Source organism: Orycteropus afer, unplaced genomic scaffold (assembly GCF_000298275.1).
Source record: "Orycteropus afer afer isolate SDZICR_OR568_19922 unplaced genomic scaffold, OryAfe1.0 scaffold00154, whole genome shotgun sequence".
NCBI lineage: Eukaryota > Metazoa > Chordata > Mammalia > Tubulidentata > Orycteropodidae > Orycteropus > Orycteropus afer.
This window is the reverse complement of record NW_006921741.1, coordinates 2,463,629-2,491,531: the sequence shown is the minus strand read 5'-3', so window position 1 is coordinate 2,491,531 and position 27,903 is coordinate 2,463,629. Positions and strand designations below refer to the sequence as shown.

At 37.6% G+C, this 27,903-nt stretch overlaps 1 protein-coding gene across 1 annotated transcript in view; it reads left to right on the top strand.

Moving 5' to 3' along the window:
• DLG2 (discs large MAGUK scaffold protein 2) overlaps positions 1-27,903 on the top strand; it is a 1,122,948-nt gene that overhangs the window by 695,104 nt on the left and 399,941 nt on the right. The window contains exon 12 of the mRNA XM_042781713.1: positions 9,270-9,372. Within this exon, the coding sequence (XP_042637647.1) occupies positions 9,270-9,372 (103 nt within the window). The remainder of the gene's footprint in view (positions 1-9,269; positions 9,373-27,903) is intronic.

Sequence of the window (27,903 nt, the reverse complement as noted above, 5' to 3'; positions counted from 1 at the left end):
ATCTAATAGTTATAGTAATTCATGAATTCAAAAAATATTAAGCATTTACTATGTGTCACATGGTGTTCTAGACACCAGAGTCTGGATATTAGTGAGACAAAGTCCCTATTTATGGGAAGTTTTCTTGTGGTAGAAGAGATAATAAGCAAAAAAAAAAATATCAAGTAGGCCTAAATTCTGTAAGAAATTAAAGTAGAGTGTGTTAGAAATAGATGGGAGAGGGGTACTTCTTCAAACGCAATAGTCAGGAAAAAGCTCTCTGAGGAATTGGCATATAAACTGACACTTTTCTAAAAATAAAGGATTAAATTTGAGAAGAGGTAGGGAAGAGCATTCCAGTCAAAGGGGACAATTGGTATAAATGTCCTGGGACTGAAGGGAGTTTGAATTGAGGTTAAAGAGATTGGCATGAGACAGAATCAGAAAGGTAGGCAAAGATCAAGGTGAGGAGTTTGGATTTTATTTGAAGTACAGGAAGCCAATGGAAAATTATAACAGGAGAAAAGCATAATCTGATAAGCATTTTTAAAAGATCATTCTGCCTGTTGGGTCAAAAATTGATAGAGGAGGAGAAGAAGCCAGAGTGAAAGAAGGGACACCAATCAAGAGTCTATTGCATTATCCTCAGGAGAATTCATGAGTTGATCTAGGACTAGAGGAGAATTGGAGGAAAGTGAATGGAATTGAAGCATGGCTTGGAGCTACAGTAAACCAACCTGCTGATGAATTGGAAGGGGGAAGTGGGAGAGAAAGAGAAGAATTAAGGTTGGCACCTAGCTTGTTGGTTGAGTAGCTTTGAATGGTGGATGGTGATAGCACTATAGGCTGCAAGTGGGAACATTTCCAAGAAACAAGTTTGAGAAAAAAAATTGATTTTGATTTGGGGTATGATGGGTTTGAAAAGCTTTAGACCTCCAGTTGGAGATGTCAAGTATGCAGATGGATTTATAAGTCTAGACTTGAAAGTAAGGTCCCAGCTGGAGACAATAGTATCATCTTACATTTGTATAATATTTTAGAAGGTTCAAAATACTTTTGCTTACATTTTCTTATGCAGATAGTTAATTTGTTACTCAATAAGTATGAGTCTTAAAAATCATTCACTGTGTTTTGGCCTATAGTAAATAGATTATCTTGCTGTTTTAAATTAAATAATAATATTGAGTATTTATTATGTGCCAAAATGAGAAGTAGATTGCCCAACCTTTCATTCGCGGAGTGGGTGGCAGGTTTGAACCACCAGCCTTCTGGTTAGCAGTCAAATGCCTTAGGCACTATGCTAGCAGAGCTCCTCCAAAATGATCAGTCCTCTACAAATGACCTGGTAAGCAAAAACATTTTTAAATGTTTCGTCCATATATATATATATATATATATATATATATATATATACATACATACATACATACATACATACATATACTTTTGTATCAGCAAGCCAAATTTTAAAAGGATGATGCTTTTGAGTTGTGGTGCTGGCGAAGAATGCTGAAAGTACCATGGACTGCTAAAAGAACTAACAGATCTGTCCTGGAGGAAGTGCAGCCAGAATGCTCCTTGGAAGCAAGAATGGCCAGACTTCGTCTCACCCATTTTGGTCATGTTGTAAGAAGGGACCACTCCCTGGAGAAGGATGTCATGCTTGGTAGGGTGGAGGGTCGACGAAAGAGGGGGAGGCCTTCAGGGAGATGGATTGATACAGTGGCTGCGATGATGGGCTCGAGCATAGCATGGATTGTGGGGCTGGCGCGGGATCTGGCAGTGTTTCGTTCTGCTGTGCATGGGGTCGCTATGAGTCAGAAACGACTCAATGGCACTTAACAACAACAACAACATGTTCCAACTGCTTAAATATCCAATATCACCTTTTCATTTTGCTCCAGGAGGATTCTGGTCTTGAGCTCTCATGCAGCTACTGTCAGAAGCGTTATCACTCTTCACCAAGAGCAACAGCCTCCAGGAGGAGAAGGGAACTTAATTAGAAATTTCCACTTCAAATGCAATTTATAGTTCATGCACTCAGACAAGCTGGAGGGTGTTTGAAAAGTTTAATGCTGAGTGAAAAGTTTAATGCTATGCATTGAGCATAGAGTATGTTTATTTATTAAGCACTGGAAGGAACCTCAGAGACTTAGCATGAGGCTCTTACTTTCCAGATGAAGAAATTTAGTTCCTGAGAGATGAACAGAGTTCCTAAAGTCAAATGAGGTAACAACAGGTTGGAATTATCACTCAGGACTCCTAACTGTTATGCTGGTGCTTTGTAGAACCTGATGTTTCCTCTTTCAGTGCCTACAATGCCTGAGTCTGTCCTTGGTCAACCAAGTGTTCATTAAACTAATTGTATTGTAGCCTAAGTTATCCTTTTTTTGTGTGCCAGGTGAAGGGGTCAATAATAGCTAATTTATATTCCTTACTACATGCTAGGCACTGTTCAAAACAATTTTAAATGTACTAACTCATTTAACCTTACAACAATCCTGTGAAGTAGATATCCCTAATATCCCTATTTTGTTCACCAAGCCCCTTTTGGCAGGGGTTTAGTAAGATCAGGGTACTGACCTCAGGAATATCAAGCAAAATTGTTTATTAGCATTGACCACTACTCTCAGTTTTAGATAGAAAATTTTCAACTGCCTGCTCAGATGTGGATTCCAATGACAAATCAAATTCATCTAGAACAAAATTCATTAACCTCTCCTCCAACATTTTCTGTCTTGTGTTCTCCATCTTGTTAACAGTATCATCACCTTTCCATTCATCTGAAATTTATTATACCTTTCTAATCTCCCACTTATTTTCAACCTTTCCAATACTATAAATCCCATTTATATTCAATTTGGTTTCCAGAAGTATTTGAGGAGAGAGAATATGCCTGTAGACTCTCCCTTTGTGTCCTCTCTCAAGTAAGCATCCTATTTCTAACACTCAATTGCCTCTCTATTTCCTGAATTTAAGCCTTTGTCTTCTACCACTTAAAATGTCGCAATAGTCTCCCATCTGGTTATCCTATTTTATTATTATTATTTACCTCTTCTTCCTCAACTTTTCAGTTTTGCTGGGGTTTTCCTCCCAAAAGCACAGGTCAAATTGTGCTAAATGCCTCTACACAACCTTCCCCTGGTCACTCATTGATTACATTTCTGGTAAAAAGACAGGGAGGTGGAAACTTCTGACCTCCTCTAACTTCACAACAGGAAGACAGAATCACCATCAGTAGCTCAAGGCCTGTTCCTATGAGGCCAGATATGCCACCACCCTCCAACCCTCTTACCAACCTTGACACCAACCATCCCTCCCTTGACACCCACCACTTCTCTGCTGGTTTTGATAATTTGCTACAGTGGCCACACCAAAATCACAGGATATGGGGTTTATTAGGGAACTGACAGGCTACAATTCAAATTCAGGAATACACTTAGGATACAGTTCTTCAGTCAGGACAGTTTCCCCTCTGCTGTGCCCTTAGACACACCTCTCAGGCCCTTGGCCTCTCGGCCTGGCCTTTGTGATCCAGCTAAGCCTGATGCTCAGTCTCGTGCCTCTTGGTTCCACTGCCACCATCTCTCAACCAGGCATCTCTCTCTCAGCCTGGCAGCTCTCTCTTTCTCAGCCAGGCATCTCTCTCAGCCAGCAGTCAGATATTTCTTCTGCCTCTAGAAGGGCTCATTTTGAGCCTGACAGAGTGGCAAAGCCGACCAATCCCAACATCAAAGTTCTATGCACCTGAGAGAGAGTGAACTTTCCCTGGAGATTACTTCCTGCAGCTACAACAGAAATACCCCAGGTGGATGACTTTAACAATCAAGAGTTTAAATTCCATGGTCCCACCTAGTAATGCAGTGGGAGTTACAAAGACCATGGCTAGAAAAGCCATACCAGGTAATTTACTACACCACAATTTCTTAACCTGGCATTTAAGCTCTATTTCTACTGGCACCATTTTTCCTTTCTTCCTGTCCAAGTGGGATGCCAACCACACGAGACTTCTCACAATTCTTGGATAGTCCCTCCTTTTCCACATGACTGTGCCTTTTATTCTGGCTGCGCTTCATCTTGGAATGTTCTTCTCCTTTCTCTGCCATTCCTATTATCTCCCTCCCACATACACAAACACACCACATATACTTAGCAAAATTGGATCCATCCTTCAAGGCTTTGACCAACTCCTATCTCCTCTAACAGTTCCAGAATGCTTCAGTTAGAATCTCTTCTCCTTTGATTTCAAATGCCTGAGTTCCCCACTGTGATAAAAGGCAGTGTCTAACTCATCCCTGTGAGGTGTGAGGAGCACTAGACTAGAGATCAGAGGACCTAACTTCCATCCTAACTCCTCTCCTTCTGTCTGGTATTGATAAAGTTATCTTGCTTTCTTTTTTCATGCACTTTCCTTACAGATCAAATGAGCTATTTATAGTTTCTCTGCTTCCCTCACAAGTGTGTGATAAAGATCACTTAATACATGTGAATGTTTTTATTATATTTGTTTGTTTATGTCTCACCTTGCTTGATAAGAAATGAGAGGTGAGAAAACAGTTTGCTAACTGTAAAATTCTTTTCAGCTGTTACTTTTAAGCCATGAAAATCATTGAATATAGAACCATAGGGGACCCTCGAGATGATGGGGTCTAGCTCCTTCATTTTCCAGAAGCCTTTCCATCCAAGAGCTGCTCATTGGCTGGCTTCTGTAAGTTAGTGGCACGGTCAGCAACAGATTGCAAATTGTCACCTTACTGCATTGCATCAGTTCAGGAAAATGATTTTTTTTTTTTTTTTCCTCTTGGAGCAAGATGCAAGCCTTCTCTACATTTATTTAATATACTGACAATACATTATTTCACTACCTCTAGTTTCTCTGAATAAAGTAAAAATAGCTTTGGATTCTGTCCCAGTTTCTCACTTGCTGTCCCTCTGCCATATCCCCCCAGACCCCTGACTGTGAAATAATTTGCTTGAGATAGTCCTCTGTGTTCTGTACCTGACTGATTTTAATTGAAGGCTCATGCCAATTATCTAGCCATCTCCCCTGGGTCACTCCTTTGTATTTTTTCACAATTTTAACAATACAGTTAAATTTTTAGTTTTTAGCTAATCTTATTCCAAACATTGTAAAATCTTTTTGTTTGTTTGTTTTATTATTGCTGACAAAAAGTCACTTTAAAGCCCTGTTTCATAGATAACGGGCATACTATATTACAAATATCAATCATTTATTGACTATCTATTTTGTGCCAAGTGTTATGTTAAGTACTTCATTTGCATTACTTCTGATCACCCTGACAACTCTGAAAAATAAGGATTATTATCTTTCTTACTAAAACTTAAAGAGTTAAATAACTTTCCCAAGGTAAAGAGCTGATAAGAGATGGAATTAGGAGTTGAATCCTGGCCTTCCCAAGTCTAAACCCAGTGTTCTTCCATGACATCTATTTTCCCATGACACTGTTTTCAGAGCAGGCAGATGACACAAGCTGGAACAGAAAACCTCAGTGGCCCCCAGGGTCAGTGACACTGCCTTTTGAGAACCCTCTCCCCAGGGATCACTCCAAGCCAGAAGCTACTCACAGGGCTGGCCATAAACATATGCTTCCAGCATATTCCCTCCATTCCCTGTAGCTATAGGTACTCCTAAGGTACAGGAGTGATAGTAAAATAAGATCCCTCAGTTTCAGTTTTTTGATGGCTCTCTATCTCAGTAAAGGTAAACTCCCAATTTACTGAAATGACTTCTTATGCCCTGTGCTGCCAGATCCTTGAAAGTCAGTGAGAGATGGTGGTTAAGAATACAGAGCTGGATGGTTAAGCCAGAGTGCCTTGATTTAATTCCAGACTTTCCCATATATTAGATGTATAATCTTGGGCAATTTATTTAACCTATCTGTGCTCCAGTTTTCTTCTCTGTAAAACAGGATTGTTGTATGTTCTTACTTCACAAAGATGTTAAGAGTGTTAAAAGAATTGGTACATACAAAATGCTTAGCTCAGTGTCTAGTACAGAGTAAGTGCTATGCTTGTGTCAGCCATCATCATCATCACCACCACCACCACCACCAACAACAACAACCTCACTACATTCATCTTACCAGCTTCGTGTCATGTCTTCCACTCACCTTCATCCCCACTCTGCTTTTCAGCCACAACTAACTGCTTTCTTTTCTTCATATGTTCCAGGCTCTCTCTCATCTCCACACCTTCTTATGTGCATCTCCCTTTGCTTGGAATTCTTTACTACCCCTCTCCCATCTCTCCTTCCCCAGCGTTCTATGGGTACCCGCACCCATTCTCATCTGACTAACTCACACAGATCCTGTCTTTGATGTCATTTCTTTCAGAACACCTTTTCTTTCCTCCTGCAGGCCTTTAAAAGAGGCCCCTCCTCTGTACTTTCATAGCATTCTGACCTCTTCTTACCATAGCAATTACCACCTGGTGCTGTAATTGTGTTTTTACCTGCTGTTATACTCTACCAAACAGTAAGTTACTTGACAAAATCTGCTTGTCACTTTAGTTCACTCCTTACCTTAAATTGTGGAAGGAAATGACTAAAATGAATATTTTAAAGAAACTGAATTTGCATGAACATTGTGTTAGTTCTAGGCATTACACTTAAAAAAAAAAAAAAAAAAAACCCACTGCCATCAAGTACCAACTGATAGTGACCCTATAGGACAGAGCAGAATTGCCCCATAGGGTCTCCAAAGCTGTATTCTTTACGGGAAGAAGGCTGCTTCTTATTTCTCTCATAGAGCAGCTAGTAGATTCAAACTGCCGACCTTTAGGTTAGCAGACAAATTCTTTCACCACTGAGCTACTAGAGCTCCTTGGCAGTATACTAGGCACACATTAAAGGACAGTAGCCACACAATCAGCAGCCAAGTTGTTATCCTTGACCACACAGACCTAGATCTTTGGTAGGGTATTGAATAACATCAAGATCCTAAGAATAACACCCATAACATCTAAAAGTGAAATGAACAGCCTAGCATGTACATAAGAAGTGAGCAATAGATGGAATTTTTCTAACCTGAACATATCGTTTTGCTTCATCCCTACATGTTCTGATCATCACGAGTTGGACCAAAAGTTATAGACCAAGTTGTTTGGGGCCGTAGCTGAGCAGACTAGACCACACCCAATAATGTGCTGTCAGCCTTAGCAAGCTTGAGTTACATACCTGAGAGGCAAGTTTCAGAACTAGAATCTTGCCAACATATTAAAGGAAGGACAGTAGAAATTGGTGGTTATGAGCTCAGGACTTTTTATTTAGATATTTTATATCTTTTGCTTCTTTTGGATTGTGTAGCCTTGAGTCAATTAATGACTCTCTGTGAGCTCAGTGTCCTGATCTCTAAAATGGGAAAAATAATTTGAGGTACTTTAGGATTAAATAATGTACTGTATATAAAGCTCCTAATACACGTACTATGCTCAATGAACGTTAGCAATGATTATTACTAATCTCAGTAGTAATGAATGACATCCAATACTCCAGCCCATGCTTCAAGAAGAGAAAAATCAAACTGAAGCAGAAAAATAGAAATAATAAATATGAGGCTGTGCCGCACTTGATATTTTCAAATGTCACATCAATGATGTCAACTGTTTGTGAATGCATCTGAAAATGTTATTTGAGCAAAGTCTACTGATAAAAATTCAAACCTCAGGGATAGAGAGAAGAATCAAAGTGACTTTGATAAGTTTGAAAGACTTGAGGAGAACATGTTTGCTAAAATGAGCACAGCAACAATTGGGAGGATGGTAAAGGACCAGGTAGTGTTTTGTTCTGTAGACGTAGGGTCGTTATAAGTGGGAACCAACTGGAGAGCATCTAACAATAGGCAGGAGGAGAGAGTAGTGAGCAGGATCCTATCTTACAGGGTGGCCAAGGCAGAGCTCATAGATAAGGTGCCATGCAGGCAGACACCTGTATGCATTGGTGGAGCAAGGAATGCACATTTCTCAGGGACAGCATTCCCAGCAGAGGAAACAGGAAGCTCAGAGGTCCTGAGGTACGAGGATGCTTGGCATAGTTGAAGAATATGTAAAGCATATGTGAGGATGGTACAGGACAGAGCAGTATTTCATTCTGTTATAAAAGGGTCTCTACTCAACTATGCCTAACAATAAAGCTATTAGAGGACCAGGATATGGAATTGAAGCTTCCATGCCTGACAAGGAAACAGTGAAAGTAGTAACTTCTCACCTACTATCAAAAACTATTGTCAAGGAAAATTAAGGAGAAGCAAAAGGATATGATTATGTATTTTAGCATGTAGAAAAACTAATCAATTCTGCTTTTCTTTCATGGGCCCATAGTCAAGGAAGCATATTTGAAAAGTTAGCTCTGCATAGGTTAGAGAACTAGACTTATCATGTGTTCAGTTCAAGCAGAAAAGCCTCTTAGGGGACTTGTTCACCTCTGTCCCCAGCTACCGTCTATCTCCTGTGGCAGATACAGAGCCCTGCCATTGAAGAGCACTCAGTAATTCTATTATGTTGAATTAGAAGGAATTGATTCAAGAAAGATTTTGCTTCTCATTTGATTTGATTTAAGGATGATTTTTCCCCCCTCCTGGCAATGTTTTGTGCTTGTTTTTCAGATGCTCTGTTTTTCTTTTAACATAGGACCGACCCAAAATGGGAATTAGCAACAGCAACACAAACTCCAGGCATTCTTTATTTCATTTGTCAGAATTCATTCTGGAATTGTGCATGAGAAATGGGAAAGTCATGTTTATTTTGGAAAAGGCTCAGGGCTGTCTAACCAAGCTCAAGATGACAGGAGTAGGCAATTGACCACAGAGAGAGTTGGCAGGCAGCCCACCCCATCCCATGCAGTTTCCCCAAAACCTCATCTGAAGATATTAATCTGTCAACACATATGTGTCAATGTACATTATATGTGTGTCTATTTTTCTGTTTTCCCTCTAATTTTGAAGGATCCTGTCTACATCAGAAATCTAGGAAACCCATAAAGGCAGATTCAGCACACATACTAAAATCCTAGTAGACATGGATGGACAAAAGTATCTCACCTGGTCAAACCATGCACAAATACCACCAGATGAACTCCCATGCCTCTGCTAACTAAAATTTATCAGGAGCATGAAACTTGTAAAATTAACAGACAAACACTTGGATAAGGACATGAGGAAGTTTGAGGCACATGATATAATCTCAGCCTTTCAATTTTGGGAACTTTTTTTTTTCTAATATCAGAACAATATGCTCTATGAAATACCAAAATTCTCTGGCTTCCTCTTTTTCAGGTGAATGGCATTGACCTCCGTGGAGCATCCCATGAGCAAGCTGCTGCCGCACTAAAGGGGGCTGGGCAGACGGTGACCATTATAGCACAATACCAACCTGAAGGTCAGTGTGCACCCAGACTCATAATGCTCTGATATTGTTTCTGTGTGAATGTGTGCCCACATTACTGATTACCTGTGTTGACTAGAGTTACCACCAGTAATGCTTTTTTTAATGATTATCAGCAAGCCACCTATAATAAAAGTTGATGATTCCAGTCCAAGGAACATGAAGCTTTGTTACTCCTAATCTTTCAGAAAAACATCAGGTAGTTAACAATTCCTACTTGGTATGTGAAGTCAAATAAATAGCAGTCGGCACAAGTTGTATTTCATTTAGTCTTATTTGGTATACACTTTTGGTCAGCAATGGGTACTATAAACACAATTTGTTAAGGTTTAGGAAGCAAGAGGAAGATATTTCATGTACAGAAATGACCATGGTCTGTAGACTATATTCTCTCCTTGTGGCATTAACATTCTTGTTAACTCTAACATGGCTTTTGTATAACATGGCTTATTGTGGATATTTTTCCCTTTTCTGCTACATTACCTGTTTGGACTGTAGCACTATAAATCCTGAGACTTGGTGATATATCATAAATTGGATTAACCATACCTTGGTCTTTGGTTTGTTTAAACACCTGTTTCTATGATCAGTGAGACAACTTAAAAAAGTTTATTGTGAGGTTGATTTCTTAGCCAAGATGTATATAGATTGCTTCTTGGTTAATGGGATGTATTTAAGCACACTACTGTGGGTTAGACCTTGTAAAAAAGAAAAAAAAAAAAAAAAAGAGAGAGAGAGAGAGAGAGAGAAGAAGACTATAACTCTTTCTTCAAGAAATCCAGTGAATTGCTTTTGGTCCACCTGGCTTGCAGATAAGAGTATTAAACAGCTAAAGAAGAGGGCACAAGATGCCATCAAGGAAGAACCTCTGTGCATGTGGTATAAAGGGCTCCTCTGACCTTTTTGAATGATTCTTTCCTAAAGTTAATTACTCTAATTGTTTGGAAGAGTGAGGTTTGTGTCTTGCCTCTGTCGTCTTAGATTTTATGATTAATTATGACTAGTTACCCACTTATGCAAGAATAAATAAAACATTTTGCTCTGTGTGTTTTGATAAATGGCTTTTGTTCATGCCTGGTTTTGGAATTAGAAATTATGCAAAATTTAAAGAAAAGCAATATTTTTCTCCAATAGACCTAGCCCAAATATGGCTACAGAGATGATGAGGAGGAGATTCATGATTACCAAAGATGGGTAATACTAACACCAAAGGAACACATTCTTCCCAGACAGTCTTAGGAAGCCTTTCCACATCTTAAATATTAGTAGGCATGTCTAGTAATAGAGTATGTGGCTCCAAAAATATCCATTGTAAACCAGAAAATGAAAACACCTGAATTAGCATGATTTGAGTAACAAATCTACTCAATGTAGGAATAATAGCTCTCTCATGAGGTTCTTTCATTTACTCTATAGCTGTTTTCTTTCAGTTACAAACTCCATGCCCTTAACTATCACCTGAGGCTTGGCATAAATGTCACGAGCTGTTTACTCATTACGGAAAAAATGTCATCACAACAATTCTACTGACAATAAGATGATTAGAACCATAGTTAGACCATAAGAAACTCTTGATAGAGAACTTCTGATAGTGAAGACATCTATTCAAACAACCTTGAAGAGAATGATTTCAAGCTTGAAGCAATAAAGTTACAGTAAGGGACAAAAATGGCCCAGTTCTATCAATATAAATCTTCATCTTTCTACTAGACCTCCCTCACAGCTTGCTTTCCTTTAAGCAATATACTTACTTTGGTTTCTATGCTGTACTTTATCAAGATGCCCATTCAAAGCATGTCTTATAAATCATATAAATTGATTTTTAAAGTGCTTCTGAAGAAACCTGCAAATAACACCTGCCACAAGCTTCTTTCAAAATGCCAAAGCACAGATTGGATTTACAGAATGACTTCCTTGTTTTAATAGTCTACCTGTATTCTAATTTGTCACAACTTTAAATCAGTTGGAGATGTGGTAATGGCAACATCAAACAATCATTTTTTTCCCCTTTGCAAATTTTAACCAAGCCTTAATTGAATCATTATTTGGAATGAAATACTGACTGGATTGTGTGTTAGTCATCTAGGGACATTTAAATGGAAAACATCTTTAGCAAATAATGAACAATTTGCCTTTAAAATAAAAAGTAAAAAGAAGAATACTCCATGAGATTTCATTGTGAAATTATCACCAGATCCCCTTCATTTGCACCAGCATTGTGAGGTGTCCAGCCCTTAAGACTACACTAAGGCAAAGTTTTATTTACATCTTTTTTGCTATAGTAAAGAACCAGGCTTCCAGTGAATATTTATTTCAGTAACATTCAAATGCTTTTACTGGGAAGTTTTCAGATGCCTTGCTCATTATTACTTGATATTCAGAAAATTTGTGTTTCTCTCCCCTCACCAAGGGAGGAAAAAAAAAAAAAAAAAAATATATATATATATGTGTGTGTGTGTGTGTGTGTGTGTGTGTATAAAATGCATACTCTTTGTCTTCAAGGAATTTTTTATGTGATTTTTATATATTTATATTAGTTCCTGATGGCATATGGCCAAATTGTATGATCATGGCACCATCTCTAGAAATTATGGAATTCCAGAGAAGGGATAGACCTGCATGTATGCAGAACAGTTGAAGAGGACTTCACAAAAATGTGGGCATGGATCCAGACCTTTAAAATGTGTGGTTTCTATTCTGAATAGAAGGAAGAAAAACTGTTACTGAGGCATAAGATTTTGAGCTCTATGCACACAGAGATTGTATCTATATTCTGTTCATTGATAGGTCTATCTCCAGTGTGCCACACATAATTGGTATTCCTTACATGTTTGCCAATGAAATGAATAAAATCTTACCAATCCTTAATACTCGAGTTTCCAATTTAAGAAAATTGAAAGTTGAAGGGATTCTTCATTTTTACTTAACTAATTCACTTTCCTTTTCATTTTTGCCTCAAATACAAAGGAAATGCTACAGAAGTAGGTGTTGCAACATATAAAGTCATCCCAACTGTGTTTTTTTTTTCTGTTTTGAAATAATAATATAAATTGTTGAATAAAGTACAAAATGGAGACAATTGCCAATTAATCTGTAATTATCATAATGTAGCAATAAATTGTCTTCCTTGGCAAGTTTCACTCTGCAAAGTAAGCAAAATTCTTAGACTCACTTCTGCTCACAATGAGCTTGGCCCAAGTTGTCAGAATTACTTTATCTATCATCCATCTGCCTAAGGCACTTGACTGCTAACCAGAAGGCTGGCGGTTCAAACCCACCAGCCACTCCTCGGAAGGAAGGTTGGGCAATCCTACTTCCGTAGTGACACTGCCTCGGAAACCCAAGGAGGGGTCGCTATGAGTTGGGGCCCACTCGACGGCACATAACAACAACAACATCATCCATCTTATTCAATGTCTATTCTAGGTGGTAAAATTGAAACGAGTTTGAAGAGTCATGTACAAAGTTTCTTTCTGCTGATGTAGTTGCAATTAATTTTACCACCTTTTTAATCCAGTTTCTATTTCCTGCTTCCTTTGAACTTAACATGTATTTCAATGATTATAAGAAAACAATGAAGCTAATTTCTTTATTTTTTTCAAGTGTGTGCAATCATTTCCTGGGTGGTACAAATGGTTAAGTACTGGACTTCTAACCCAAAGTTTAGCCATTCAGACCCACCCAGAAGCACCCCAGAAGTAAGGTATGATGATCTACTTCTGAAAGGTCACAGCCTTAAAAACCCTTACAGACTGAGACGGACTAGGAAGAAGGAAGAGGCTGTCTACTTCTCAAAGAATCAGCCAGGAAAACCATTATGAATAGTAGAGAAACACTGCCTACAAATTACTGGACAATGTTATGAATAGCCCTGAAACATTGTCCAATCAGTGCAGGAAGACAAGCCCCTTAGGTTGGAAGGCTCTCAAAATACGACTGGAAAAGAGCTGCCTTATGAAAGTAAAACCAACCTTAATGATATGGATAAAGTAAAGCTTTAGGGACCTCCATTTGCTGATGTGGCACAAATCAAGGAGAAACAGCTTCAAACTATTAAAAATAGGAACATGGAATGTACGAAGTATGAATCTAGGAAAACTGGAAGTTGACAAAAATGAAATGGGAGGCATGAAGTTTGACATCGTAGGCAGTAATGAGCTGAAATGGACCTGTTTTGGCTGTTTTGAATCAGACAACCACATGATCTACTATGCCAGGCATGGCAATTTGAAGAGGATGGTGTGGCATTCATCATCACAGAGCATGTTGCAAGATCTGTCTTATCTCAATGATAGGATAAATATCCATACACCTACAAGGAAGACCAGTTAATACTACTATTATTCAAATTTATGCAGCAACCACCAAAGCCAAAGATGAGGAAACGAAGATTTTTATCAAATTTTGCAGTCTGAAATTGACCGAACATGCAATCAAGATGTGTTAATTATCACTGGTGACTGGAATGCAAAAGTTAGAAACAAAGAAGAATCACTAGTAGTTGGAAAATTTGGCCTTGGTGACAGAAATAATGCTGGAGATCGCATAATAGAATTTTGTAAGACCAACAACTAATTCGTTGCAAATACATTTTGTCAACAAAACAAACAGCGGCTATACATATGGACTTCACCAAATGGAGTACACAGGAATCAGATTAACTACATCTGTGCGAAGAGGCAATGGAAAAGCTCAATATCTTTAGTCAAAACAAGGCCAGGAGCTGATTATGGAACAGACAATCAAGTGCTCATATGCAAGTTCAACTTGAAGTTGAAGACAATTTAAACAAGTCCACAAGCTCCAAAATATGACTTTGAATATATCCCTCCTGAGTTTAGAGACCATCTAAAGAATAGATTTGATGCATTGAACACCAATGATCGAAAACCAGAAGAATTGTGGGATGACATCAAGAACATCACTCATGAAGAAAGTAAGAAGTCATTGAAAAGATGAGAAAGGAAGAAAAAATCTAAATGTATGTCAGAAGAGACTCTGAAACTTGCCCTTCAGTAGAGAGTAATTACTGCAAATGAAAGAAATTACAAGATGAAAGAGCTGAACAGAAGATTTCAAAGATCAGCTCGGAACAGACAAAACCAATTACTCTAACAAAATGTGTGAAGACCTGGAGTTAGAAAACCAAAGGGAAAAACACACTCAGCATTTCTCAAGCTGAAAGAACTGAGGAAAAAATTTAAGCCTCGAGTTGCAATATTGAAAGATTCTATGGGCAAAACATTGAATGATGCAGGAACCATCAATAGAAGATGGAAGGAATACACAGAGTCACTGTACCAAAAAGATCTTCATCCATTTCAGGAAGTGACATATGATCAAGAACCAATGGTATTAAAGGAAGAAGTCGAAGCTGCACTGAAGGAATTGGCAAAGAACAAGGCACCAGAAATTGACGGAATACTCTTTGAGATGTTTCAATAAACAGATGCCCTGCTGGAGGCACTTATTTGGTTATGCCAAGAGATTTGGAAGACAGCTACCTCACCAACCGACTGGAAGAGATCCATATTTGTACCCATTCCAAAGAAAAGTGATCCCACAGAATGTGAAAATTATTAAACAATATCATTAATATTTCATGCAAGTAAAATCTTACTGAAGATAATTCAAAAACAGTTGCAGCAGTATATTGAAAAAGAACTTCCAGAAATGCAAGTTGGATTCAGAAGAGGATATGGAATGAGGGATATCCTTGCTCATGTCAGATGGATCTTGGCTGAAAGCAAAGAATACCATAAAGATATTTACTTGTGTTTTATTGACTATGCAAAAGTGTTTGATTGTGTTGTTGTTGTTGTTGTTATGTGCTGTCAAGTCGGACCCGATTCATAACGACCCTTCCTTGGGTTTCTGAGGCAGTATCACTATGGAAGTAGATTTCCCCATGTTCCTGTGTAGATCATAACAAATTATAGGTAATATTGAGAAGAATGGGAATTACAGAACACTTAACTGTACTCATGAGGAACATGTACATAGACCAGGATACTGTTGTTCAAACAGAACAAGGGGACATCCCATGGTTTAAAATCAAGAAGGGAGTGTGTCAGGGTTGTTCTTTTACCATACTTATTCCATCTGTATGCTGACCAAATAATCTGAGAAGCTGAACTATATGAAGAAGAATATGGAATCAGGATTGGAGGAAGAATCATTAACAACCTGATATATGCAGATGACAAAACTTTACTTGCTGAAAATGAGGATGACTTGAAGGACTTACTGATGAAGATTGAAGACTGCAGTCTGCAGTATGAATTAGATCTCAAGTAAAGAAAACAAAAATCCTCACAACTGGACCAATAAGCAGCATCAGGATAAATGGAGAAAAGATTGAAGTTGTCAAAGACTTGCCATTGCTTGTTTCTACCATTGACGCCAATGGAACCAGCAGTCAGGACATCAGATGATGTATAGCACTGGGCAAATCAGCTGTAAAGGACCTCTTTCAAGTGCTGAGAAGCAAAGATGTCTCCTTGAGGACTAAGGTGCACCTGACACAAGCTATGGTATTTTTAATCGCCTCATATGCATGTGAGAGCTGGACAATGAATAAGGAAGACCAAAGAACAGTTGATGTTTTTGAGGCATGGTGTTGGCAAAGCATGCTGGAAGTACCTTGGACTGCTAAAAGAACTAACAGATCTGTCCTGGAGGAAGCATAGCCGGAATGCTCCTTGGAAGTGAGAATGGCCCAACTTTGTCTCACCAACTTTGCTCATGTTGTCAGAAGAAACCATTCCCTGGAAAAAGATGTCATGCTTGGTAAAGTGGAGGATGGACAAAAGGGGGGAAGGCCCTCAATGGGATGGATTGACACATTAGTTGCAGCAATGGGCTCAATTATAGCAAGGATTGTGAAGTTGGCACGAGACCAGGCAGTGTTTAGTTCTGCTGTGCATAGGGTTGCTATAAGTCGGAGACGACTTGACGGCACCTAACAACAACAACAAGTTATATGTTACCTATATTCAATTAGAGAAATGACTGCAAAACCATTCATTCAAGGGAACATAACCTACTCACTTTCACCACATATGCATACACATATCCCTTTCTTACCCCTTCCCAGCCATCTTCATCATTGCTTTTAGTAGTATCTTTCTAAAAGTTATGGCTTCAGGGTACTTGGGCACAAAGCCTTGATCCTTTATATTATGGTCTTAGCCCCTTCCATGCCCATGCAACCACCACCACCCACTGTTGTCATCTCTTTTCACTTTCCCTGTGCTGCACATTTACAGGAGGGTTCCTGAGCTATCATGTTTTTGTAACTTTGCTCATGTGAGTTCTTCTGCCTAGAATTCCCTTTCTCCCTCTCCTCTTGCAGGATACCTGCTCACCTTCAATTCCACTGTGAAACCATCTTTAATCTTTTCAGGAAATGTTGATTGATTCTTTCTCTGAGTTTCTGAGACCTGAATTCAGACCTTTAATGTCGTTTATCATAGTCTGCACATTTCTTTACTGAGTGAGCTCCTAGAGAGGAAGGACTCCTCTATTATTTCTTTGATCTCTGTGTTATCTGTCTGAGTATGAATTTGAATTTACTTCATTCACATATTATTGAATAGCTTCCCATTATTTTAGAAGTCTGACATAGTATTTTCAATTTATTGATAAATATTAATACTAAGTGCTTAATAAATATTTGCTGATAGGCTATTGAATGAATGGCTGGAGGTTTTAATAATAGATTCAGAGATGGTAAATGAGTCCATTTAGTTTTATTCTTTTTTGATTTTTGTTACAAAACCTTTAGTAGCACTAATGGTTAAACTCCCTTTCTCATGCATTGCAGAAAATATACAGCTGTTGCTCTGTAATACCACACACAAAAAAAGGTGTCACATTTTTTAAAAGTTATGAAACTCTAATGCCAATGATGAATGAAAAATGTGATTACAACCTAATTAGACATTTGTCTAGAACAGTCTAACAGAGCATTTCCCTGAGTCAGGTTGGGACTATCAATAATGCCTATATATGGAAATGGACAGGGGAATGGTTTCACATAATGATGAACATAATTAATGGCACTGAATCACTTATGCAAAACATGTTGAAATGCCAAATGTTTTGTTAAATAAATATGTATGTGTGTGAGTGTGTGAATATATACCACAGTTTAAAAAAAAAATCAATTTCAAGAAATCAAGCATGTAGAGAGCTGAAATAGTAAAGAGATCTTGAATTCTCAGAACCACAAGTAGTAGCAGCTTTAGGGCAGAAATGTCAAGGCCAAGAAATATAAAGTTACATTTTTAATGTGCTTTATAGATTCCTTGTACAAATAGGATTCTTGGTAGGCTCACTGACTAAGTCTGTATAAAGTAAAAGTATCCAAACTGCTCTTTTGTTCAAGATAATCTTCTCTTAACTCCCTCCATTGTTTTCCTCATATCCCTGCCCTACTGCTAAGTGTCATTTACTTTCTTAATAAAGAGTTGCTGATACATTGGGAAAATGTTGTAATGGCAGAACAAAAATCTGTTCATTCAATCTTTATTCAGCAACTATTTATAAAATAATTCCTATGAAGGAAGCACAGCCCTGGACATTGGAGACAGACTGGTGAGCAAAAGTAATGTGGCCTCTTCCCTACGGTACCTAATCAGCCAAGTAGGGAAGACAGATATTAGTTTAAGTCACACTAATGAATTATACAAGCTAGGAAGAGTGTTCTAAAAAAGAAAGAAAGAAGGAACATGGACTTAGACTACAAAAAACCCACCCACTGCCATAGAGTTGATTCTGACTCATAGCAACCTTTAGGACAGTGTACAACTGCCCCATAGGGTTCCCAAGGCTTTAAATCTTTATGGAAGCAGACTGCTTCATCTTTCTGTCACAGAGCAGCTGATGGGTTTTAACTGCTGAGCTTTTGGTTAGCAGCCAAATGCTGCAACCATTGTACCACCAGAGCTCCTCTCAAGTACTCTTAACCAGACAAAACAAACAAACAAAAACCCTGACCTAGATTAAAAGTCAAGAAGTCATCTCAAGGAAATAATACTTTCTGATGCCTGAAGAGTGATTGGGCATTAATTTGTCAAATCAGAACAGAGAAGGAGTTGTAAGGAAGAGAAGAGAAAATGTGTGATGTTATCTTGCGGAGGAGAGATGATGGTGCATTCAAGGGACTAAAGTAAACCAAAGAGATGGAAGAAACACTGTGCATGAGGAGACAAAAGAGGGAGGCACAGGCTGACCACATATGGCAGTGTTCAATTCTTGGTAATTTTACCTGAGAACAATAGGAAACTACTAATGATTTTAAGCCCAGATTTGCTCTTTGAAAAAAAGTCTCTGGCTGCTGAAAAGTGCCAAAAAGATTTGGGAAGGACCAATTGAAAAGCTGTTACTTTCTTAGTGGTGTAGTGACTAAAGCATTTGACTGCTAAACAGAAGGTTGGCAGTTCAAACCCACCAGCTGCTTCAAGGAAGGAAGGAAGATGGGGCAATCTACTTCCATAAAGATTTACCTCGGTGGAAATCCAATGCTGTCACTATGAGCTAGAATTGACTCTGTGGCAGTGGGTTTGGTTTTTCAGGTAAGAGGTGGTGGTGGTTGGAGCAACAAAGTAAAGTGAACAGACTCAGGAAGAGAAGTAGTGACAAAATCCATAGACATACATATTGGCTTATAAAATATGTAAATTCATTCATTTCATTAAAACATGGCAAAACATTATTGACTAGTTAGTAGACTAATAAAAGCCTGGGGTAAAAACATGTTTTATTCATCTTTATATTCCTAGCCTCTAATACAGTGTCTGGCTCATGATAGGCATTTAATAAATGTAGGCCAATTTAAAAAAATGCAAACAAATAAACGTGTCTATTTTACCAGAATTCTCTCACTCTGTCTCTCTTTCTAATTTTAGCTACAACAGAGCAAAATATAGCTGAGAGAAAAAAGGAGATGATTGTAAAAAAAGAGAATAATTAAGACTAACATGTACTGAACACTCACTGTATGACAGATGTCATTCTAAAATCTCTATATATGGCCCATTTAAACCTCATAGAAACCTATGATTCCAGCTCTATTGCTTTGCCCATCTTACAGATGAAGAAACTGACACACTGAAAGCGTAAGTGTCTTTCCCAAGGTCATAAAATGAACGAGTAGAGTAAAACCAGGATTCAGCATCAGGCAAAAACAAAACCAAAAACTCCAGAATGATCACTGTGCTAGACTCCTTCTCTGTAGGAAAAAGGAAATAGATTCACATGGTGAGAAAATGATTGGAGAGAAAAATGGAAAGGGATGGAGAGCATGTGGAGAAACCAAAGAGGGAAAGGGATATAATATAGCCAGAGAGAGAAAGGGGAGAGGTACAGAGGAGCCGGAGATGAGTCAGTTGGGAAGGAAATAGAGCTGGGAGGGCTCAGAGTGGGAATAGGAGCCATAGAATTCAGTTGTGATTAAGAATGAAGTCTGACAGTACTGGCTTAGCGTAAATAGGCTCTGGGTCAGAGTATAGATCCAGGATAGGATCTATGTGATTTCCTTTTCATGTTGTTGTTGTCCCCTCTCTACCACCACCCCTGCCCCAGATAAGGGAGGCCCTGGGAACAGTTGTCACCCCAATCTGGAGTAAAGGCAAGCAGAGGGCTCACCACTCAGTCTCTGTGAGGTCTCAATAAGTGGCAGCCTCTCTGCGCCTGAAATTCTTCACAGGGATGATTTACTTTCCAGAGTTGTTCTAAGCTTTAAAGATAATGGATGTAGAATGTCTGGAATGTGGTAAGCCAACCATAATAAGCTAGTATAATGACCCTTGACAGCAAGTTGTTTAAGTAAATATTGTGCTCTCCTCTTCTCTAATCAGTCCTTTGCACTGTGTTTAGAAATATCCCTGAGAGGACCAAAGAGCTTCACAAATTTCGGGAAGCAGTAGTGGCTAAGAGTTCCTACTGTGGAATCAGATAGCTATAGATCCAATTCTAGCTCTGCCATTATCAGCTGTGTAACTTTGAGCAAAATACTTCATTTTTGTGAATATGATTCCTTATCTGTAAAATGGAGATTATGATCTATCTCCTAGAATGGCTTTGAGGATGAAATGATGCATTGCATGTAGTTAGTACAGGTCCTAAAACATATACTTCTTCTATAAGTGGTACCTTATTATTATGATAATTATCAGAAATTCAAGAAACTCAATAACATGGTAGTGGAGAAAGAGAAGATCCAGAGGCAGAAAGGAACTTGAGAAAGCCCTTCATAGACTGTGTTTAAGGGACTTCATCTAGTAACAAATTGATTTGAAGATAGCTTCCTGTGTTAGGCTATAAAGTGTCACCTTCACCAAAAGATAGCCATGTACGCTTTTATAACATTGATTAAATTGGGGTGGGGACTAAGATTGGACAGGAACTAGAATTGAGGTGGAGTGATCAGGGAACTTTTCCTTTCATGTACTGTTTTCATTTTCATGTGAATACATATAGTAAATCTATAAATTTATAAAACAACCAACAACAATGTCATTCTCTCTAGGTCTGTCAGTCAGCCTTCATGATAGGTTATTGTGGGTTTGACATAATTTCACTTCCATTCTGTTTATCACTTTGATACCAAATCATGGTCAGAATTGAAATAGCCTTTTTAGTCTGACTTTCCTCAGAATTTTTTGAGATATATATGGAGCTCTGGTAGCATAGTGCCTAAAGCACTTGACTGCTAACCAGAAGGCTGGCGGTTCAAACCCACCAGCCACTCCTCGGAAGGAAGGTTGGGCAATCCTACTTCAGTACTGATACTGCCTCGGAAACCCAAGGAGGGGTCGCTATGAGTCGGGGCCGACTCGATGGCAAATAACAACAACAACAATGTATATGTATATATGTATGTATGTATGTATTCTTTATTTAATTTAATTTTTATTGAAAATATGTCTCATACTCTTTTAAGATTCCTTTATTCAGTTAAGAATAGTTGAATCAATCTAGAATTACCAGACTTTCCATAAGTTTAGAAATAAACATTTTTAGAAAATATACATGTTTATTTGATTGGTTGGTGAGTACCTGATGGAATACAATGCAATTTTAACTTTATTTTAAAATGATAATATAATTATGTGGGTTCAAACATCAAAATAATATAAAAAGATATATATTGAGAAGTCTCACTTCCAGTCATCTTTATCAACCCCATTTCTCCTGCCCCTATAGGTAGCCATTTAATTAGTAAGAAACCTATTTAAGAGTTGAAATTAAGGCTATAGAGGAACATAGGAAGGTCTTATTTTTAGTGTTTTAAAGGGGGGAAATACCTTAACAGGAAAATGCTGAGTAGGCTGGAGAGTTAAGGAATGAAAGTGTGTCTGTTATTTCTTAGTAGGTTTACCATTGATACCTGCTCGTCATACCTCAAGATATTTTTCCAACTAGAAACAATTTTGTAAATACTATTTTTTTTCCAATGTGACTATCATAATATCCAATATACTGTTTAAATTTCCAAGGGATCACATGTTCCATTAAGAACTTCCATGCAATAGTTCTTCATTAATTGCTAAACTTTTCTTGAAAAATTTGGGACACAATATTCTTTAAAGAGGTCATTGGAGCCTAAAGGGATCTGAAATCAAGGTTAAATCCACCCATTCCCTTGGAAATACATGCAAGTTACCTAGTTTCATACAGTAGATATTTTCATATAGATATAATTATAAATCCTTCTGTATTATACAGTAGGCAAAACATAAATTCTTAGTTTGAGGCCATTCAGAAAAAGAACCAATATAAATGACTGATTCCTTAATAATGTTAAGAATCTTGCCCTATTTTACCCTTCTTAAAAATGTTTGTATTTTCTCATATTTGAATTTCTTAAAAATAGGTATCACTCATTGTGGGAGATGTTTTTTTCCAACACGGAAAAGAAGGAATGTTGTTAGGCTTTTAGAAACAATCCCCAGCTGTCATATACTTAGAAATGAACATTCTAGAGGAAACACAATTGTCTAAAAAATTGCAACATATAGCTGCCTTAGGTAACTATTATAGGAAATAATGAAAGTGTTGTGTCTATATAATCATTATCAATACGAAGTTGATATAGTCCAAAGAAATGAATATGTAAGGATTCTTGGGGAGATGGGAGAAGGATATAGACAGAAAATTGCTAAAAAAAAAAAAAAATTAGATGTTTTCAACCTGGCTAGTTCTATTTACATTTAGGATGGCACTTTTCCCTACCTTCTAGCTTATTCAAGAGAAAGCATTTTTGATAGTCTACTGATAAATGAATAGGTAATCTTCTGATTAAAGGCAAAGAAAGTGAATTTTCATGTTGATCTTTTATTTGAGCAGTGTGGTCTTGATGATGTTGAAATATTAAGTATACATCACTGTATTTTTTTTCTCTGAACTATTAAATTTCTCTCAGAATTTGTGTTTCCTGGTTGCAATTCTATGTCTTTGATTTTCCTAACAATAGGATTCAAAAATAAATAAATAAATAAATGCATAATACCTCATACTACAGAACTGTAAAGAAAATGCAGATATAATATCTGGATATAAAGTATAATCTACTTTATAAAATGAGTATTGGTCCTTAGACAAGAAAAAATATAAAGATGTACTTACAAAGCAGTTTCAGTATGCTAGGTACAATTTTACAAAGTAATTTTCTTCTGAATATATGTATTCAAATGTATGCTTGCTCTGAATATCTTTTCCCCAGAAATACTTCCCCTCCCCCCAGTACTTTACACACTGGTGATACAAAATTGCCCATCATTTGCATAATATGCCTTGATGTTTCATTTTCTGTTTTAGCACTTATTAGACTATATTCCAGGAATTGCATTCTTCCCTTACCTACTTGCCAAACTCTTTCTTCTAAAGAACAAGCTAGAGATCACCTCCTTCAGGAAGCCTTCCCTGACAGCACCACCAGCTCTCCAGTAGAGTAACACTCCACTTCTGTGCTACCTCTGTATCTTGTATTATTGCATTTCTCCCTTGGCTATAATTAATTAAGACAAATATCATACCTCCCTGCAGACTAAAAGTTTTATATGAGAGAGGAATAACCATAGCAGGCAATTAGTAAATTTTTGGTAGAAAGAAGAATGAATCAATCAATATTTGAGTATCTGTGATTTTTTTTTCTAAGTCTAAACATCATGAAAATGAGTTGTACAATGCAGAGGAATTTACACTGATCCTAAAGAGAATAACAAAGATAAACAGTAAATAGTTGGGCATGGGCAGAGGAGAGCCTCTGCTCTATACCTCATGAATGGTCCACATATTAAGGAATGACCTGGGTTCAAGAATGCAAAAAATCACAAACATGGAGAGAGGAGGTAGCAATCAAAAATAATAGTTGTTATCATTATGCAATGTCTATTAAGTCTAAGAATTTATATATGCTATGCGTAGCATAGTGGCTAAAAGCACTTGACTGCTAACCAGAAGGCTGGTGGTTCAAACCCACCAGCCACTCCTCGGAAGGAAGGTTGGGCAATCCTACTTCCGTAGTGATACTGCCTCGGAAACCCAAGGAGGGGTCGCTATGAGTCGGGGCTGACTCGACGGCACATAACAACAACAACAATGCCACTTAGTCCTCACCAAATTCTGTAAGCAATATTATCCCTATTTTGCCAATAAGGAAATAAGCTCTCAAGGAAATTACACAGCAGCTAAATGGCAGATGCAAAATTCTAACAGTGCTTTGCCTGACTCCAATGCCCATTTACAATAACATCTCTCCTAGAAGAGCCAAAAGCCATATCTCACACTACCACCCCCCATGTCTTCACTTATCTCCCACTTTAGAAAGGAGAAAAAGGCGTGGTCATTACAACTAGTATAGCCTAATTTCATGGGTTTTATAGCATTTTCTCTTTAAAATTTATTAAGTAGATTCCTCAGTCTTCCTTCCGAGAAGAGTGGCTGCCTTCTGGTTAGCAGTCAAATGCCTTAGCCACTATGCCACCAGATCTCCCAGGTAAATATGCATAGTCTTAGATCTGCTGAAATGTATAATAGATGTTTATGTGTCAAAAAAAAGTTTTTAATCATCCTTCCAATTTTTATCTCATTTGATACATATCACTTTTCCTTATATATTGTATTTATTTTTTTCTCTTCTAAAATCTAGATGGTTTATTAACTTGACACATTTTCTATGCACTTGACAGAATTTGAGCCATATTGGACAGCTAAGCCCTGGAGCTTTAGAACTCCCTTTGTACTCTCTCAGATAGCACTTTTCTTAAATCTGGCAAGATTTTGCTTAATAAAACACATACCACGTGTCTGAGCAATTGAAGGCAGAGAGTGGTGATTATGGTTTTAAACTGGATATAAAAAGAGAGCAGATTACTACTAAGTGAGGATTTCTGAATGTCATTTGGTTTAAATGGAACTGTGATTAGGAAGAGAAAGAAGACATCTGAAAAGGTCATGAAAAGAAAAATAGTAGCAATTCTGAATTTCAACTAAATGGATGAAATCTGGGGCATCACAAATGGAAATACTTAAGCATTCTACACTAGAACATCTAACAGAGAAGATACAGATGCAATAGAAAACTGTACATAACCTCTAAGAGCAACATATTTGGTTAATAACCAATGAATTCTATTTGAATGAAATAAAATGTATGTAAATTAGATTGGTAAGATAATGAACAGCCTGGTTTTAAGCAGTTGCAAAACAAACATTTATATAAAAGGGAAAAAGATGATCACAATCAGAAAAAAATAAAACCTCGGGATGAATCTGGTTTCAGTAAATATGTGTTATCTCTCAAGTCACATCAATGTATGAAATGTAAATGGCAATTAGTGACCCACTAGAAAGTAAATATTTGGAAAAACAAAACTTACTACCATGAAGACAAGCAGAAAGATATTTGAGGATGAAGCAGAAGTTGAAGACAAAATGTTTCTGCTACTTTATAATTGCATAAATGACATTGCAAGTAGGGGTATGAAAATTATTTAGCCTATTTAACTTTCAAAGGAGCCTTGGTGGCTCAATGGTTACACACTTGTCTGGTAACCAAAATGTCAGTGGTTAGAACCCAGCAGCCAGTCCGGAGGAGAAGGATATTGCAATATCTTCCATAGAGATTACAGCTTAGAAACCCTATGGGGTAGTTCTACTCTGTCTTGTAGAATCTGTCTGATTCTACAAGAATCGACTTTATGGTAATAGGTTAAACCTTCAAATTTCTCATCTCTGAAAAGGAATTATTAATACTTACTCCAAAGGGTAATTTTGATGAATAAGTCATTATCATAATGACTGGCTTATATAAAATGCTCAGTAAATGTTAACTAGTAAAATAATGAAAATTAATATTATCAGACACTGTTCCAAGTTGTTTCCATCTATTAGCTCATGTAATCCTTAAAGTAAGCCTAGAAGGTAGACATTATCGTTTAACCATTTTACAGATGAAGAAACTAAGGCACAGATAAGCTGCATAACTTGTACAAGATCACACACCAAGAAAGTGTTAGGCTGTGATTCAGTCTCTGATTTGGCTCCATTATCCCTGTTCTTGACCATCATAGCATGTTACCTTTAATGATAAAAATGTTGTTGTTGTTGTTGTTAAGTGCCATCGAGTCGGACCCAACTCATAGCGACCCCTCCTTGGGTTTCCAAGGCAGTATCACTATGGAAGTAGAGTGCCCCATTTTCTTTCCGAGGAGTGGCTGATGGGTTTGAACTGCCAGCCTTCTGATTAGTAGTCAAATGTCTTAGGCACTACGCTACCAGAGCTCCCAATAAAAAAGATAGTTTCTTTTCATTTCTTAATAGCAATTATCACCATGTGTAATTTCTAATTTGTTTATTTGCTTAGGGTCAGCCTTCTGTAGAAAGTGAACCCTATGGCAGCAAGGGCTTGACTGCCTTATTATTTATATTATATTTTCAGCATCTAGAATAATGTCAGACACAAAGTAGGTGCTCAACAAAATTATTTATGGCATGTGGAATTATATTTACTAGTGCTAAAGAATAATATTTGGAAACTATAAGTGATGGTGAAATAATAAAAAATAAATTATATGTAAGAAGTTAAGATTCTAAAAAATAATAGTATACAATAAGATATCTAATAAAGGCTCAGTAGCATTCCCAAAAATTAACAATGACAATTTATTCACGAGAAATAACTTTGCCAACACGCATGGCATATATTTTCCCTCAGTTGTTGATAATGTACTTTTTTCCCATTTTTTAAACTAACAAGCAGAAGAAGAATGTGGAATTCACAAAAAAATAACAAAGCACAAAAAAGAAATACCAAAGGCAAATTGGCTTAACTCATAATAAAATAAAGCATTCAGTGAAGTCCCAGAAGATTAATCTTCATATCCATATTGTTTATAAGAAGAAAATATGGTAAGAGCGTTTGCCAAAGCCCAAGTACTGAGCAAAGCACAATGTCAAGAAAGTAAAAAGGATACTTCATACTTTCAAGTGCTTTCAAGATTCCTTGTGGGCCTACTTTTCATTTATTACCCAATCTGTATCCCAAGCACACCATTCTGTATTTGAGTAGTAATTCTGATGCTTTTTCTTTCTGGTAATAGAATAGGGTAACAATTTCCTTTTCTATCCAGTGGGACAGCACTAATCCTGTATCAATTGTACCCCCAGCCCTTCTTCTAACCTTCTGCTAGGCAATGGGGATAAGACAGGATTCCCTACTTGTCTTGGTTCTCTAATGCTGCTGTGACAGAAATACCACAAGTGGATGGCTTTAACAAATTGGAATTTATTCTCTTACAGTTTAGGAGACTAGAAGTCCAATTTCAGAGTGCTGGCTCTAGAGGCTGGGTGAAGGCCCCTTGACCTTGGGCTTCAGCTCTGCCTCTTGTTCCAAGCCCAGTGGAGCTGGAGGCTTCTTCTAACTCACACTGCTGCTTGCTGCTGAGGCTGACAAACCTAAGATTTGAAGATAAAAATGGCACAATCTCAAGATCAGCAGGAAAAATGGCTGGCCAGTGGTTCAAGTCCAGGAACAATCCTAATTCAGCAGGCAACATGGCCCAAAATGTGCCCCAAAATTTAAGACCTTTTCTAAACCTTCTCCATATGTACCGGAAGCAGGTTATATCCCTAAGGTAACTTCCATTCAACTACTTAAAATCTCATGGTGGGTAAAAACTACATCCACCTGCCAAGCCACTTAAAACACAGCCCAGCCAAGTTGACATACAACCTTAACTATCAAACAACCTTTTAAAGACTGAGCACCAAGATCTAGTTGACTACCATTTTATCCTAAGGCATCTATCTAAATGGTATATTCTTTTCCTGCCCTTGGCAAATGTCTTTTAATCTCTCTGTAGATGTGTTGTTAGTGGCAGCGACCAGGGTTCAGATCCACTAACTGATCTTATTTAATCTACTGTATAAGATTTTTGGTGATTTCTGTTCAAAGCAATTGGGCTAAATCAAGAACCATTTTCCTGTCTGGGTATAAAATAATGGTGCAAGAGCCAG